Below are 15,174 nucleotides of genomic sequence, written 5' to 3'. Positions count from 1 at the left end.
CGCCAAAGATACAATAACATTTTAAATTGAAAAAAAGATCTGTACCTCCATGTCTTCCTTAACCTGCTCCTGTTGGTCTCGGAGCTCTCCGAAGGCGTCAATGATCAGACCTGTAGGAAACACACAAACTCACATCCCTTACAGTCGAATGACATTATGACTAGCTATCCGAGATTGCCATTAGCTTGAGGTACTGTACAGTGGTGGAGTAGTGTTTTGGAATGCATAAGAGGGACGCTGCCTTACCCTGAATGATGGCCAACAGGATGACAATGACAAAGAAGAAGAAGGTGATGTCAAAGACCACCCGGTAGAGCTCGTACACGTCTCCCGCCGGGTCCTCGATCTCGTCCCCTATGCCACCGCCAGCACGCACTCCCACGTACATGTGGAAGAGGTAGCACTGACACAAGTGGAGGGAAGAGAGCACATTGACTATAGAGAAGTAGTAAGTAAACTCAAACACACTGTACGACTATAGAGTATATGGTACAGCATAGAGCTGGCAGGAAACAGCACCGGCTCACAGTCATCATGTCGTCACATTTCATATCCGGCTCATCCTCATCTTCACTCTTGTTGTAAAACTTGCGGAAGAAGATAAAGGCCACTACAGTGTAGAGATACACCACCACTGCCAACAAGCCCAATGTCATCATGAGCTAGGAGGGAGACAGGGAATGAGTCGTATCAGCAGCACATTCACTGACAAACGGAGGCTGGAAGGGTGTGTACTGTTCAGCTCCCTACCTGTTTCCCATTGTGGGTGACAGAGGACAGGATAGTACGGAGATCCTTCACACCGATGGCTATGTCCAGCAAGTGACAGGCATAGAAGAAGTTGTTGTAATGTCCAAGCAAGGACATGATCGTGTACCAACACAGATAGAGAAAAGTCTGGGGGGGGAAGAGATTGAAATAACGTCATATAAAGCTTGTCTTCAACCTACAGTATGAAAATGAACAATTGTTATAACCAATACATCTACGGCACAAATACAGAAAATACTATTCATCTTTGATCCCTCTTACCCCGTCTGTGAACACAACTCCACATTTCCAGATCTGGTACTTAAAGTCAATAGATGTACACCTGAAAAGTATAGGATTGGATTTCAATGACAAAATGTTCTAGTATTTATGTGGCTAGTAGGGTTAACAATATACCGTTCATTTAAGTGGCTCAAAAACCCCATGAAAAGCTCCCCTATCAAGATTGGAGAGGTGTGCAATAACAGCATTGTTTAATACCAGGCCAACGTGGAATTGTCTGGTTCCTCCGGCTTCTTATCGGTTTGTTGACTGACGTCCAGCGAGGCTAGATCCATGCCTAAGAGCTCTGCGATCCTCTCTCTGCCGTAAATGTCTCCATACTTATCCAGGACCTGGCCACACAGACATACAACATGGGCCATTCCATCCAGAGACCAACTTAACCAACTTCATCCCTTCAGAGCCTCCAAGACCAAAAAGCGTCTTACCTTTCGCTTGACAAACTTGTCCCAGTAGTTGTTTGGGAAAGAACTGTGAATAGAAATGTGGAAAGATGTGCATCATTTAAGCGGTAATTCCTCACACTTTCTGAAAGGTGATGATATAATATCATTGGTAGAGGTGGACTTCTAGGAGCTTGCTTACGGTGTGTTGAGGACCAGTCTGTCCCATTGGCCTTTGATGTCATCATCCTCAGGCTGCTCTGTGATGTAAAGGCCATCAAACTCCAGCTTCCTGGCCAGCTCCTTCTCCCTCTTAAAGATCACCAGAGGGATCTGAGAGGAACGCACATTGTCTGTTGTCATTCAGATGTTTATGTCCTGATACAGATCACTCGTGTTCTTGATGAAAACTGTTATGGGGCAAAGATACACTTGATGTCTGTTGTTATTGTAGTTGTATGTATTAGTAGTGTGTTGTAGTAGTAGTTGGTGGTAGTAGTAGTGTGACTCGAGCAATACGGAAGCGGTCAGATGACGGGGATGCTACACTACAGGATTAGAATATGTTCTGTGATTCATCCAATGGCATTGAGGAGTATACCACCTCAGTCACCAGCTTCATCAATAAGTGCATCGACGACGTCATCCCCACAGTGACCGTACGTACATATCCCAACCAGAAGCCATGGATTACAGGCAACATCCACACCGAGCTAAAGGCCAGAGCTGCCACTTTCAAGGAGCGGGACACTAATTCAGACGCTTATAAGAATTCCTGCTTTCGAGGCAAGCAACACTGAAGCATGCGGGAGGGCACCAGCTGTTCCGGACGAATGTGTGATCCTTTGAACAGGTCAACATTCACAAGGCCGCGGGGCCAGACGGATTATCTGGGTGTGTACTCAGAGCACTCGCGGACCAACTGGCAAGTGTCTACACTAATATTTTCAACCTCTCCCTGACCAAGTCTGTAATGGCTACATGTTTCAAGCAGACCACCATAGTCCCTGTGCCCAAGAACGCAAAGGTACCTGCCTAAATGACTACCACCCCGTAGCACTCACGTCGATAGCCATGTAGTGCTTTGAAAGGCTGGTCATGGCTCACATCAACACCATCATCCCGGAAACCCTAGACCCACTCCTATTCGCATACCGCCCCAACAGATCCACAGATGACGCAGTCTCAATTGCACCCCACACTGCCCTTTCCCACCTGGACAAAAGAGACAGCCAATTGCTGTTCATTGACTACAGCTCAGAGTGCAACACCATAGCGCCCACACAGCTCATCAATAAGCTAAGGACCCTAGGACTAAACCCCTCCCTCTGCAACTGGATCCTGGACTTCCTGACAGGCTGCCCCCAGGTGGTAAGGGTAGACAACAACAATCTGCCACGCTAGTCATAGACTGTTCTCTCTGCTACCACACGGCAAGCGGTAACGGAGCGCCAAGTCTAGGTCCAAGAGGCTTCAAAACAGCATCTACCTCCAAACCATAAGACTCCTGAACGTCTAATCAAATGGCTACCCAGACTATTTTCATTGCCCCCCCACCTCTTTTACACCGCTGCTACTCTCTTGTTATCATCTATGCATAGTCACTTTAATAACTTTACCTACATGTACATATTACCTCAACTAACTGGTGCCCCCCTGTATATAGTCTCGCTATTGTTATTTTACTGTTGCTGTTTAATTACTTGTTTACTTTTATTTCTTATTTTTATCCGTATTTTTTAAACTGCATTGTTGTTTAGGGGCTCGTAAAGTAAGCATTTCACTGTAAGGTCTACTACATCTGTTGTATTCGGAGCATGTGACTAATACAGTTTAATTAGTATGTAGTAGAAGTAGTAATACAGTAGAGGCTGATGAGGGGAGGATGGCTCATAATAATTGCTGGAATGGAGTGAATGGAATCGTATGTTTGATACTCAGCGGCCTCCACTGTAGTGTAGTGTAGTGTAGTGTATGTATGTATATATGTATGGTAGTAGTAGCAGTAGTATCTACTATTGCATGAACCTCACCTTTAGACAGTTATAGCCGATGATGCAGAGGAAGGCGATGACTGTGTGCAAGGCGGCCAGGAATGTGAGGGTGGGCTGCATGTAGCCAGTGCTCTCCTCCAAGAAGAAGTAGACTGGGCCTTCCTCCTCCTCCTCCTCGTCTCCTCCTTCATCCCCACCAGATCCCTCCATCTCTTCTGCTGAGCCCTCAAACAGCCCACTGCCCTCAAACAGCGCCCCCACCCCCGAGCCCTCAAACATGCCAGAGCCCTCCACCTCATCACCTTCTCCAGGGGGGCTGTCCGACACCTGAATGGACACAGGCAGAGACACAACACCGATGCATTTGAACATTTAACGTGTTATGCAGAGATGAGGTCAATTCCAATTGAAGGCAGTCAATTCTGGAAGTTCTTTGAATTTAAAAATCTAAAACTCTTGTTATCTGTAATGTTTAGGTCAGAACACTATACAACCACATGTCACTTCCCACCTGGAGAGGGTATCACACATAAAACAAATCAAATGGTGGTCAGATTCACTACATGACCAAAAGTATGTCGACACCTGCTCGTCAAACATCTCATTCCAAAATCACGGCCATTAATATGGGTTTTTCTCCATTTTACTGCTATAACAGCCTCCACTAGATGTTGGAACATTGCTGCGGCTGGGGACTTGCTTCCATTCAGCAATGAGCATTAGTGAGGTCAGGCATGGATGTTGGGCGATTAGGCCTGGCTCGCAGTCGGCGTTCCAATTCATCCCAAAGGTGTTCGATGGGGTTGAGGTCAGGCACTGATGTTGGGCGATTAGGCCTGGCTTACAATCGGCGTTACAATTCATCCCAAAGGTGTTCGATGGGGCTCACAGTTGAGGGGTTGAGGTCAGGGTCTGTGCAGGCCAGTCAAGTGTGCAGGCCAGTCAAGTTCTTCCACACCAATCTCCACAAACCATTTATGTGCGGACCTCGCTTTGTGCACAGGGGCATTGTCATGCTGAAACTGGAAAAGGCCTTCCCCAAACTGCTGCCACAAAGTTGGAAGCACAGAATCGTCTAGACTGTCATTGTATGCTGTAGCGTAAAGATTTCCCTTCACTGGAGCTAAGTGACCTGAACCATGAAAAACAGCCCCAGACCATTATTCCTCCTCCATAAAACTTCACAGTTGACACTATGTATTGAGGCAGGTAGCGTTCTCCTGGCATCCGCCAAACCCTGATTTGTCCGTCGGACTTCTAGATGGTAAAGCGTGATTCATCACTCCAGGGAACGTTTCCACTGCTCCAGAGTCCAATGGTGGCCAGCTTTACACCACTCCAGCTTGGCATTGCACATGGTGATCTTAGGCTTGTGTGCGGCTGCTCGGCCATGGAAAACCATTTCATGAAGCTCCCGATGAACAGTTCTTGTGCTGACGTTGCTTCCAGAGGCAGTTTGGAACTCGTTAGTGGGTGTTACGACTGAGGAGGAGAGATTTTTACACTCTACGCACTTCAGAACTCGGTGGTCCCGCTGTGAGCTTCAAATCAAATGGTAGGCTTGTATAGCTTACTGTACCATGTTTCCACTTCACAATAACAGCACTTATAGTTGACCGGGGTAGCTATAGCAGGAATGGAAATTTCTCAAGGGGTGTCCACATACTTTTGCATATATTGTGTATTTCAAGTGACAGCTATTTTTTATATATAACCTGTAAGAATTTGTTCACCTTGTAGAAGAGTAGAATGAAGTTTAGAGCAAATGCAATGAACAGTGCCAGAAAACGCAGATTGTAAAAGTTCCGAGAGAGGTAGTTCTGGGAAAGAAAGAGACAAAACGTTGTATTAAACCGCCGGTGGTACAGAGGAATTGACAGTATCCAAATTGCCACATCAGCAAGTCACAAAAACTATTAGAGGAAAGCAATTATTGAATTGCCATGTCTAACCAAGAATTTATTTCTTTGGATGTCCAGCTCAGTCCAGAGTTGGAACCCTTGCTCCCGGTGTTGTTTCTTAGCTTTCTTATCCTTGGCCTTCTTTTCCTTCGGTTCCTCCTGTTTCTCCTCCTCTTTGGTCTCAGCTTCTTTCTCAGCCTTCTCTCCATTTTCAGTGCTGAAAATTAAGTAAATGGGGTGTTTGGTTTATAGCACGTTCCAACAAACACCAAAAGATGAACGCATGTACAGTATTGGTTAATAAAGGGGGATGGGAGAGTGCAGGGAGGCAGGACAAGTTTATCTACTGTACATGAAGGAAGATGGCCTGAGGTACTCACTCTGCCTTCTCAGGCTCTGGAGGGGGCTCCTCTATGGCAGGAGCAGGAGCAGGAGCAGGTTCAGCAGCTTGGCCATCAGCAGCTGCAGCAGCACCCTCCTCTGGTTGCTGCAAACCACAAGAAAAGCTCATTAGTATAAGTGAATGTAGACATACTTTACTGGAAAGCTCACAATGCACTTTTTAGTCTCTGCGTTAAATAGGAAAGGTGCCTCACCTGTTTCCTCCTGGTCAAAGGAGTACCCTCAGGAGTAGGAGGCTCAACAGTGGCCTCAATTCCCATGTCACCAAGTCCTCCTGGAGCATCAATGCGTGGAGGCCCCCCACCTTCCTTGTCTTGTTTGTCCTCCTCCTCCTCCTCTCCACCGCCTGTGTCCATTTGGTCAGTCACCCCTCCTGCCTCCTGCTCCTCCCCAGTCCTAGGCTCCCCTGGCAGGTCCCCGTGCACCTCGTCCTGGGTGGGGTCGGGCATACTGGCCAAGATCTCTGTCACTGTGATGTTCTTGGCTCCCTCCACCAGGCCTCCTCCAAAGAGAGTTTGCCAAATGAGCAGGAAGAAGCCCTTACATACACTGTAGATGAAGTGCAGGATGCCAATGAGGATAGTCCAGAAGAAGGTGGCCAGACCCACCACTATCTGCTTGATGGTCATCTTCCTCACCCTGCGGTACTGCCTGCGCAGGTTACGGAAGGTGAAGATACTCAGGAAGTTCAATAAGCTGTTGATGAAGTCCGCAAAGGCAGAGCTGGACTCTGGCTCTCCTTCCTCTCCATTGCCCTCTTCATCTCCCCCTCCACCTCCTCCTGCCTCAGCTCCTCCTTCAGCCGGCTCATCATCATCCTCCTCCTCCTTCTCCTCCTCCTGCTCTGAGATCTGGGAGGCGATGTTCATCTCAAAGATGGTGTCCTCGCAGAAGTTGACAAACATCTCCATCTTCTCCGACTCGCCCCCCTCATTGACAACATCAAAGATGAACTGTCGTTTAGACTCTCTGACCTGAGGCATCTCCCACTGTGTGCGGTTGACCTCGCTGATCTCAAAGTAAATACGCTCTATCTTCCTGCTGGCACCCATGATCTCTATACGGCCCAAGAAGGGGCGGAAGTAGTTGAGTACACTCTCTGCCTGCTCTAAGAAGTTCTTCAGCCTGAGGTCATGAGGGACATGTTCAGACAGGTTGGTCAGCAACACTGCAATGTTAAATCCAATGTCTTTAGCCGGCTCCTGGAAGCGGTCGGCAAACTCCTCAAAGTTGATCATGTCATTCTCATCAGCCTCTGAGCAGGACAACAGGAATTGGATCTCAGAGGGAGAGTACTGTTTCTGGCTGTCCATGGCCTTCTGAAAGTCCTTCTTAGAGATCAACCCTCGGGGGTCGGTCACGTAATCACGGAAGGCGTCCGACGCCACAATGTCCTTCAGTTTAAGAAACATGTCAAAGAATTTGAGGATCATCTCCACGTTGCTGGACGACTCCACCAGCATGTCCACCATCTGACGGGCAATGGTGCCGTTCACCACATTACCTGAAACATGGCATAAAATGGAGGCAAATGATAAAGAAGGTGAGATAAATTAAAGAGAAAGGGCAGAAACAGCAGAAAGATTGTCATAAAAATTCATTTTTACCCTCAAGTAGAGAGAGCAGCATAACCACCATGTCCTTCTGGAGGTCCAGTAGCTCCTTCAGCAGGCCAATCTGGCTGGAATCCTATGAGACAGTACAAACACATACAGTGCCTTCAGAAAGTATTCACACCCCTTGACTTTTTTTGTTGCGTTACATAGTGGGATTAAAATTGATTTAATTGTCTTTTTTGGTCAACGATCTTCACAAAATACTCTGTAATGTCAAAGTGGAAGGACATTTACTTTAAATTGCAAAAAATATATATATATAAAAAGTTTAACACGAATATATCTTGATTAAATAAGTATTCAACCCCAAGTCAATACATGTTGGAATCACCTTTGGCAGTGATTACAGCTGTGAGTCTTTCTGGGTAAGTCTCTAAGAGCTTTCCACACCTGGATTGTGCAACATTTGGCCATTATTCTTTAAGAAATTATTCAAGCTCTGTCAAATTGGTTTTTGATCATTGCTAGACAATCATTTTCAGGTCTTGCCATAATTATTCAAACAGAATCAAGTCAAACTGGTCAGGAAAATTCACTGTCTTCTTGGTAAGCAACTGCAGTGTAGATTTGGCCATGTGTTTTGGTTATTGTCCTGCTGAAAGGTGAATTCATTTCCCAGTATCTGGTGGAAAGAAGACTGAACCAAGTTTTCCTTTAGGATTTTGCCTGTGCTTAGCTCCATTCTGTTTATTTTTTATCCTGAAAAACTCACCAGTCCTTAACAATTGCAAGCATACCCATAACATGCTGCAGCTACCACTATGCTTGAAAATATGGCGAGTGCACTCAGTACCCCAAACATAACACTTTGTTTTCAGGATGAAAAGTTAATTGCTTTGCCACATTTTTTGCAGAATTACTTTAGTGCCTTGTTGTAAACAGAATTTTGGAATATTTTTGTTCTGTAAAGGCTCACCTTCTTTTCACTCTGTCAATTAGGTTAGTATTGTGGAATAACTACAATGTTTATTCATCCTGTTACCTCCTATCACAGCCATTCAATTCTGTAACTATTTTAACGTCACCATTGGCCTCATGATGAAATCCCTGAGCAGTTTCCTTCCTCTCGGGCAACTGAGTTTGGAAGGAAGTCTGTATCTTTGTGGTGACTGCGTGTATTACACTATCCAAAGTGTAAATAATAACTTCACCATGCTCAAAAGGATATTTAATGTCTGCTTCTTTGTGGGGCATTGGAAAACCTCCCTGGTCTTTGTGGTTGAATCTGTGTTCGAAATTCACTGCTCGACTGAGGGACCTTATAGATAATTGTATGCGTGGGGTACAGAGATGAGGTAGTCATTAAACAAATAATGTTAAACACTTTTATTGCATACAGAGTAAGTCCATGCAACTTATGTGGCTTGTTAAAACCTCTTAAGGATTAGCACCTTTTTTCAATTTCCATCTAAAATGACATACCCAAATCTGCCTGTAGCTCAGGCCCTGAAGCAAGGATATGTATATTATTGGTACCATTTGAAAGGAAACGCTTTGAAGTTTATGGAAATGTGAAAGGAATGTAGTAGAATATAACACAATAGATCTGGTAAAAGATAACACAAAGAAAACAAACGTTATTTTGTATTTTCTTTGTACCATCTTTGAAATGCAAGAGAATAGCCATAATGTATTATTTCAGCACTGTATGTGCAAAGATTTAGATTGATCCAGTGAACCAATGCATTTCTGTTCAAAATGTTGTATCAAGACTGCCCAAATGTAACCTAATTTGTTTATTAATAACTTTTCATGTTCAAAATGGTTCACTCCCCTCAAACAAAATAGCATAGTATTATTTCACTGTAATAGCTACTGTAAATTGGACAGTGCAGTTAGATTAACAAGAATTTAAGCTTTCTGCCAATATCAGATATGTCTATGTCCTGGGAAATGTTCTTGTTACTTTCAACCTCATGCTAATCGAATTAGCCTACGTTAGCTCAACCATCCCATGGAAGGGACACCGATCCCGAAGTTAAGCACATTTTTACTCCTCAACTTATTTAGGCTTGCCATAACAAAGGGCTTGAATACTTATTGACTGAAGACATTTCAGCTTTTCATTTGTAAACATAAAAAAATACTTTGACATTGTGGGGCATTGTGTGTAGGCCAGTTACAAAACATCTAAATGTAATCAACTTTAAATTCAGGCTTTAACACAACAAAATGTGGAAAAAGTCAAGGGGTGCGAATACTTCTTCAAGACACTGTACAGAACATTTTAGGCCCGTAGACTTATAATGATAATGAAGGTAATTCTTATGCCAATGGAATCTAGAAGTATTCATGCAGTATGACCGTAGTGGGATGGCCTGAACCCATATGGTTTGGATTTCAGTGCAAACACCTTTCATTAAGGAGTATTCAATGAGTTCACCAGCACAATGAGTCTCCAAATCTAAAATGTCCTTTCCCACCGACTATGTGCTCTACTACTCCTGAGTCATGCTATATCTTCTTTGATAAATTCACCCACAGTGGTTAAATAACTACTCCTGTACGTCATCTGGGGTCTGCGCTGAAAATACAGGTAACTGCCAAAATAAAGGAAACACTTGACGAAATGAGGGATACAAAGTATATTGAAAGCAGGTGCTTCTACACAGGTGTGGTTCCTGAGTTAAAACAAATAAAACATTCCATCACGCTTAGGGTCCTGTATAAAAATGCCCAGTTGCCCATTCATTTGGCTACCCTAGCAGAAGAGATCTCAGTGACTTTGAAAGAGGGGTCTCACAGGAGTATAGGGAGTGTGTGTGTCTCAATCACCAGATCTCAACCCAATTGAATTATGGGAGATTCAGGAGCGGTGCCTGAGACAGCGTTTTCTACCACCATCAACACCAAATGGTGGAATTTATCATGGGATGAATGGTGTCACGTCGCTCTGATAGAGTTCCAGAAATGTATGCGAAGGCGCATTGAAGCTGTTCTGGCGGCCAACGCCCTTTAAAAGACACTAATGTTGGTGTTTCCTTTATTTTTGGCGGATACCTCTATGTACTCCAATAAATACATGATGAACTAGTACGAAACTGCCATTAGAGTAAATGTCTCCATGTTAAGACATAAGGAGCTGAAGGTTAAAGGGATATCACCTTACCCTGAAGATGATCCTTTGCTTGCATTTTATTGAGACACACATTTAAAAAAATTCACCATAAACAATTAACAAATCAGGAGAAAAAAGTAGAAAAAGTACCACACACACCAAGTTACATTTGACATGTACGGAACTTACAATTCAAGAGAACCTGTATGTTCACTTGTTTTTTTGGGGGGCCAACAACATTAGTTGGAAAAACTATTAAAAAGTGAAAAAGAATATTAATTGAACACAGAAAGACTAGAGAGTAGCATGCAACTCTGACTTTATGCCGGGGCAAAGTTAGAATTAGTCAGAAAGCATCAGGTCAGAAGTGAACAGCCAACCATCCATTACTGTGTATCTAGGTCATCCAAGTCATAAATGAGGTCACACAGAGGGGCAGATTAATACAGTGTACGCTCCATCAGGGATTGTTAAAGGGCTGTCTCTTTTCTCAGTTAGCTTTACATTCACCTGCTTTAAAGCCTTTCATGTTACTATGCCTAATGCAGACCGTTAAAGGAGCCATCAGCAGTTGCTACATCCATTTGATTTAAATGAATCATGTAAATGTAAACAAAAACATGGTGAAACCTGTCATTTTTTATATAATGTATGGTCAATCCTCGCATCCATAGCTCGGTCTATGAATTTGAGAGTGGCTACATTTCTCCAGCCCCATCCCTCAGATTTTTTTTTAAACCCGAAACGGGGCAGGGAAAACGCTTCGTTATTGATTCTACTGCTGATTGCCACTTTAATAAAGAAGTTGAGCAAAGTCTGGAATGAGAATCCAATATACAGCAGGAAGGTTAGTAATGTCATTTTATAAAGCACTTTGCGTTAACCAAATAAAGCAATGTGGACCTCTGCCTTTTATTGTCGCAGTAGGTTGTTTTCAGTTGTTTTAATTGTTTTGGGTGTTGCATTACAAAAACAACAAGTACTTTTCTAGTTCTTATTCCAGCTTTAAAGGCAGGTGAGTATAAAACAAACCGAGGATAAAAAAGAAGGAAACCAGGGATGAATCAGGAAAAAAAAAAACTGGAAAACACTCAATCACGTCAATGATAGATAAATAAAATGAATACATACTTTACCCTGCATAGACCATGTGAAAGACAGTTTACATAATCATTATCTCATACGATTTTGTAAGCAGAGTAAGAACGCAAAGACAGTGCTACATTTCAAAGTACTTTGTTTTGTCCCTGTTAAACTTCTACCAAGGTGTTATGTACTAACATGACATCACGAATATACGTAACGCTAAGTACTTTACATATACTTTACCAATCTACTAACTACGATACAAATACGGTGTTCATTTCTCCAATTACCACTGCCATAGTCATATAGGTGGTATGTCGGCAAGCCAGTGCATTTGTGTGAATGTCAGGTAAAAAGAGAGCATGAGGAGATCTCTGTGAGGAGGAGGGTGGGGGGGTAGTAAGAGCGGACACTTTGATGTAGCAGAGGTTTTAGCATCACACTAATATTTAGTTCACCATTCCAGATTCAGTTTCTACAAACTACTTCTACCGTAAATATATATATATATATCTTTTTTTTTTATTTTTAGAAATGACAGACTCAAACAATGCAACAAAATAATTCAAGTTGTGTACTTGAAAAGTGTTTGTCAAGTGCAAAGTTGACAGTCAAGTGTACGTTCATAACAAATGTTCACCCCTGCAATGGTAACACAGATCACTTTTGATTGTGAAACCGCAATCTTGTAGATGCATTTGCAAGCTGATCGTGTATGTTGTGCACAGCAAGCAGTGTATACTAGCTACACACAGGTTTGCACGAGAACATATCAGATACATGTGTGTGATATTTCAACTGTGTCATTTCCTCATGCACAACAAGTCAATGTTCGCTTAAGGTAGATCATTTGTGGTTTCTAAATGCTGCTGGCGGTGTTTTGTATGGTGAGAGATGTGTACAGTACGTGTTGAGGTAGGCAGCTTGTACCTGTGCCAGCTTCATCATCATGTGGGCAAAGACGTGGAGGAAGCCCACCACTGCATCCCACAGCCTGCTGTGGGTCAAAGACTGCTGGTTGCCTGTACATGGACCCTGATGGGGGAGGGGGGGCACCAGGTACAGTCACACACATACCATACCCAGTAACATCCAGTAATCTACATGCTGTACAGATTAATGGGTTTATACTCACCTGGATGTATTCAGTCAGACTGTTGAAGATCTGTTTAGCCACTGTCATGGCCTTGGAGAAGTTCTTCTTGCCTGGCTCATCAATGATATCTTTCCCAGAGTAATACCAGTAGAAATCACTGATTGACTCCTTGAGAGAGTAGAGAGAGAGAAAGAGAAGAGAGAAGAGAGAGGAGAAGCGAAGAGCGAGAGGAGAAGCGGAGAGAGAGAGAGAGAGAGAGAGTGTGACAAATGTGCAAGGTGAAAGGGATAACAGGACACCTCTTTAACAGGTATGTGTTAATAGTCAGAGTCCCAGTACCTGCAGTCGGAGGAGGTAATCCACAGTGCAGATGATGATGTTTATAGTGGTGGTGCTGCCTGTCTGTGTCCGCAAGTAGTTCTGGAAATCTGAGACAAAACACACAGTAAGAGTCCACTCAAAGACATTACAGCGAGTCGTGATTCAAGTCCTGATTCAATGATAAATCTGTCGTTCCTTAACTACAACACCATTGTCATAATTCCTCTCACCGTTATTGTGGCCCTCACAGAGCAGCTGCAACATGCGGAACAGATCACAGGTGAACTCATCATCCGCCATGACTTTCTCACCTGGGACGGGGAGAGACGAAGGGACAGAGCATCAGACTAGTTCTAGGAATACTGGAAGTCTTTAAGGGGGGGGTTCAGGCTGCCTCTATCTGTATGCGGTGTAGGCTGGAGGCTAACTTGACAATTTGCGCCATTCATTGGAGTGTTAGCCTGTGCGCGCCATGGTCAGCAGCACACAAGCTTGCAGCAATAAGATGAGATGAGTGTGATGATCATTGCACAGCTCTCCATCACGTCTGGGTAATCGCATTAGTAAGAGCTGCAGTGACCTCCTTACAGACCGTCCATCTTCCTGATCCCCTTGGCAACATAGACGAACAACCGTTTTAGTTGGATACCGGGGTTGCTCGCTGTGTGACTACGAAACAGGAAACCTCAAACACTTGCTGGAATCCCGGCCAAGAGGTTGGCGTGTAAAAAGCACATTCACAGCAACAAGCAACGATAAGAACATCTGCACTTTTATACACATAATCAAACACCATTAGCGTCACATATATAAAACACGTACAGAAACAGTTGTCCATAAACACGGACAAAACACAGTATAGTATACAGTGGGGCAAAAAAGTATTTAGTCAGCCACCAATTGTGCAAGTTCTCCCACTTAAAAAGATGAGAGAGGCCTGTAATTTTCATCATAGGTACACTTCAACTATGACAGACAAAATGAGAAAGAAAATACAGAAATAAGTATTTGGTCACCTACAAACAAGCAAGATTTCTGGCTCTCACAGACATGTAACATGTAACTAAGAAAACGTTTGACCTCTGTCATTGCCAACAAAGGGTATATAACAAAGTATTGAGATAAACTTTTGTTATTGAACAAATACTTATTTTCCACCATAATTTGCAAATAAATTCATTAAAAATCCTACAATGTGATTTTCTGGAGAAAAAAATGCTAATTCTGTCTGTCATAGTTGAAGTGTACCTATGATGAAAATTACAGGCCTCTCATCTTTTTAAGTGGGAGAACTTGCACAATTGGTGGCTGACTAAATACTTTTTTGCCCCACTGTATACACAGTATGCACAGATAAAAGTACATGGTCACATCAACATGGATAGGTACAATGGACATCACAGTATACAGACATACAACGCAATGGAGAAGTTCACTCCCCTCAGTTCCTTAGTCAGTGCATGCAGAAATACAGAGTCATGCAGCACAGACCTGCTATACTCCTCTAACTTCCCTGAGTGTAGGTTAGGGCCAGAGTTTGGTGTTCTGTCTGAGCAAGGTAAATACGAGGGTTGATGCCATTGCGGGGGGAGCGGGGGGTTACAGCGTAAATCATGTGAGCAGACACAAAGGGCTTATCGGGGAATCATGGCCAGGGACCAGGGTTAGCGGGTCAACACTAAGGGTGAATTTGAGACATCAATGGATTGAGATATTGCGCTGATTCCGTGCTCAGGAATTCTTATAAGTCGCAATAGTGGCGAGCTTTGGAGTTTCAGTAGATCTGCGGTTAGACACTCAAGGGGAAATAATGCTTTTCAGTCACTGTCTGTTGCTAGTGCAATGACCTCTTTGAGAGTTTAATAAGTTTGCCATGTATACATAGACATGTATTTACCTGAAGAAAACAACGGCATTGGCATTACTTGGCATGACTGAGAAGTTATTTCATAAACCCTTTGAGTGTGAAATTGAATAGGGGTGGGCGCCACAACACGAGATCATTCAAAAGAGCTGAAGGAGATGAAGAGACAGGGAAGGTGACAGGGAGAGAAAGAGAAAAAGGTAGAAAAACAGAGGGACAGAGGTATCATTTACCCCGTTCGGACTTCATGTCTGAGGACCAGCAAAGGATGGAATGGGAGAGGGGAGGGAGGGACGCAATGATGGCAAGGTAGGGAAAGAGAGGGGTAGTGAGTTGACAGACAACAGTAGAATACTTAGGAGTTGGAGGGGAGGTTAACAACAGTCTATTGTCAACAATT

At 43.6% G+C, this 15,174-nt stretch overlaps 1 protein-coding gene across 13 annotated transcripts in view; it reads right to left on the bottom strand.

Moving 5' to 3' along the window:
* Positions 1–15,174, bottom strand: part of LOC118390425 (ryanodine receptor 1-like) — a 73,207-nt gene that overhangs the window by 1,389 nt on the left and 56,644 nt on the right. For 5 of the 13 annotated variants that reach the window (XM_052457357.1, XM_052457360.1, XM_052457359.1 and 2 more), the window contains 20 exons: positions 15,008–15,025; positions 13,141–13,221; positions 12,929–13,017; positions 12,629–12,757; positions 12,424–12,528; positions 10,459–10,476; positions 7,341–7,422; positions 5,928–7,237; positions 5,712–5,818; positions 5,383–5,548; positions 5,164–5,250; positions 3,470–3,757; positions 1,639–1,769; positions 1,482–1,524; positions 1,252–1,385; positions 1,033–1,093; positions 751–897; positions 528–662; positions 247–403; positions 46–110 (listed from right to left, as the gene is read on the bottom strand). In XM_052457357.1, coding sequence (XP_052313317.1) covers positions 46–110; positions 247–403; positions 528–662; positions 751–897; positions 1,033–1,093; positions 1,252–1,385; positions 1,482–1,524; positions 1,639–1,769; positions 3,470–3,757; positions 5,164–5,250; positions 5,383–5,548; positions 5,712–5,818; positions 5,928–7,237; positions 7,341–7,422; positions 10,459–10,476; positions 12,424–12,528; positions 12,629–12,757; positions 12,929–13,017; positions 13,141–13,221; positions 15,008–15,025 — 3,353 coding nt within the window. The remainder of the gene's footprint in view (positions 1–45; positions 111–246; positions 404–527; positions 663–750; positions 898–1,032; positions 1,094–1,251; positions 1,386–1,481; positions 1,525–1,638; positions 1,770–3,469; positions 3,758–5,163; positions 5,251–5,382; positions 5,549–5,711; positions 5,819–5,927; positions 7,238–7,340; positions 7,423–10,458; positions 10,477–12,423; positions 12,529–12,628; positions 12,758–12,928; positions 13,018–13,140; positions 13,222–15,007; positions 15,026–15,174) is intronic. The other 8 variants (XM_052457365.1, XM_052457366.1, XM_052457370.1 and 5 more) reach the window with 3 other exon arrangements.

This window comes from Oncorhynchus keta, chromosome 11 (assembly GCF_023373465.1).
Source record: "Oncorhynchus keta strain PuntledgeMale-10-30-2019 chromosome 11, Oket_V2, whole genome shotgun sequence".
Lineage (NCBI taxonomy): Eukaryota > Metazoa > Chordata > Actinopteri > Salmoniformes > Salmonidae > Oncorhynchus > Oncorhynchus keta.
The sequence above is the reverse complement of the archived record's forward strand: the minus strand, read 5'-3'. Positions and strand labels throughout refer to the sequence as shown.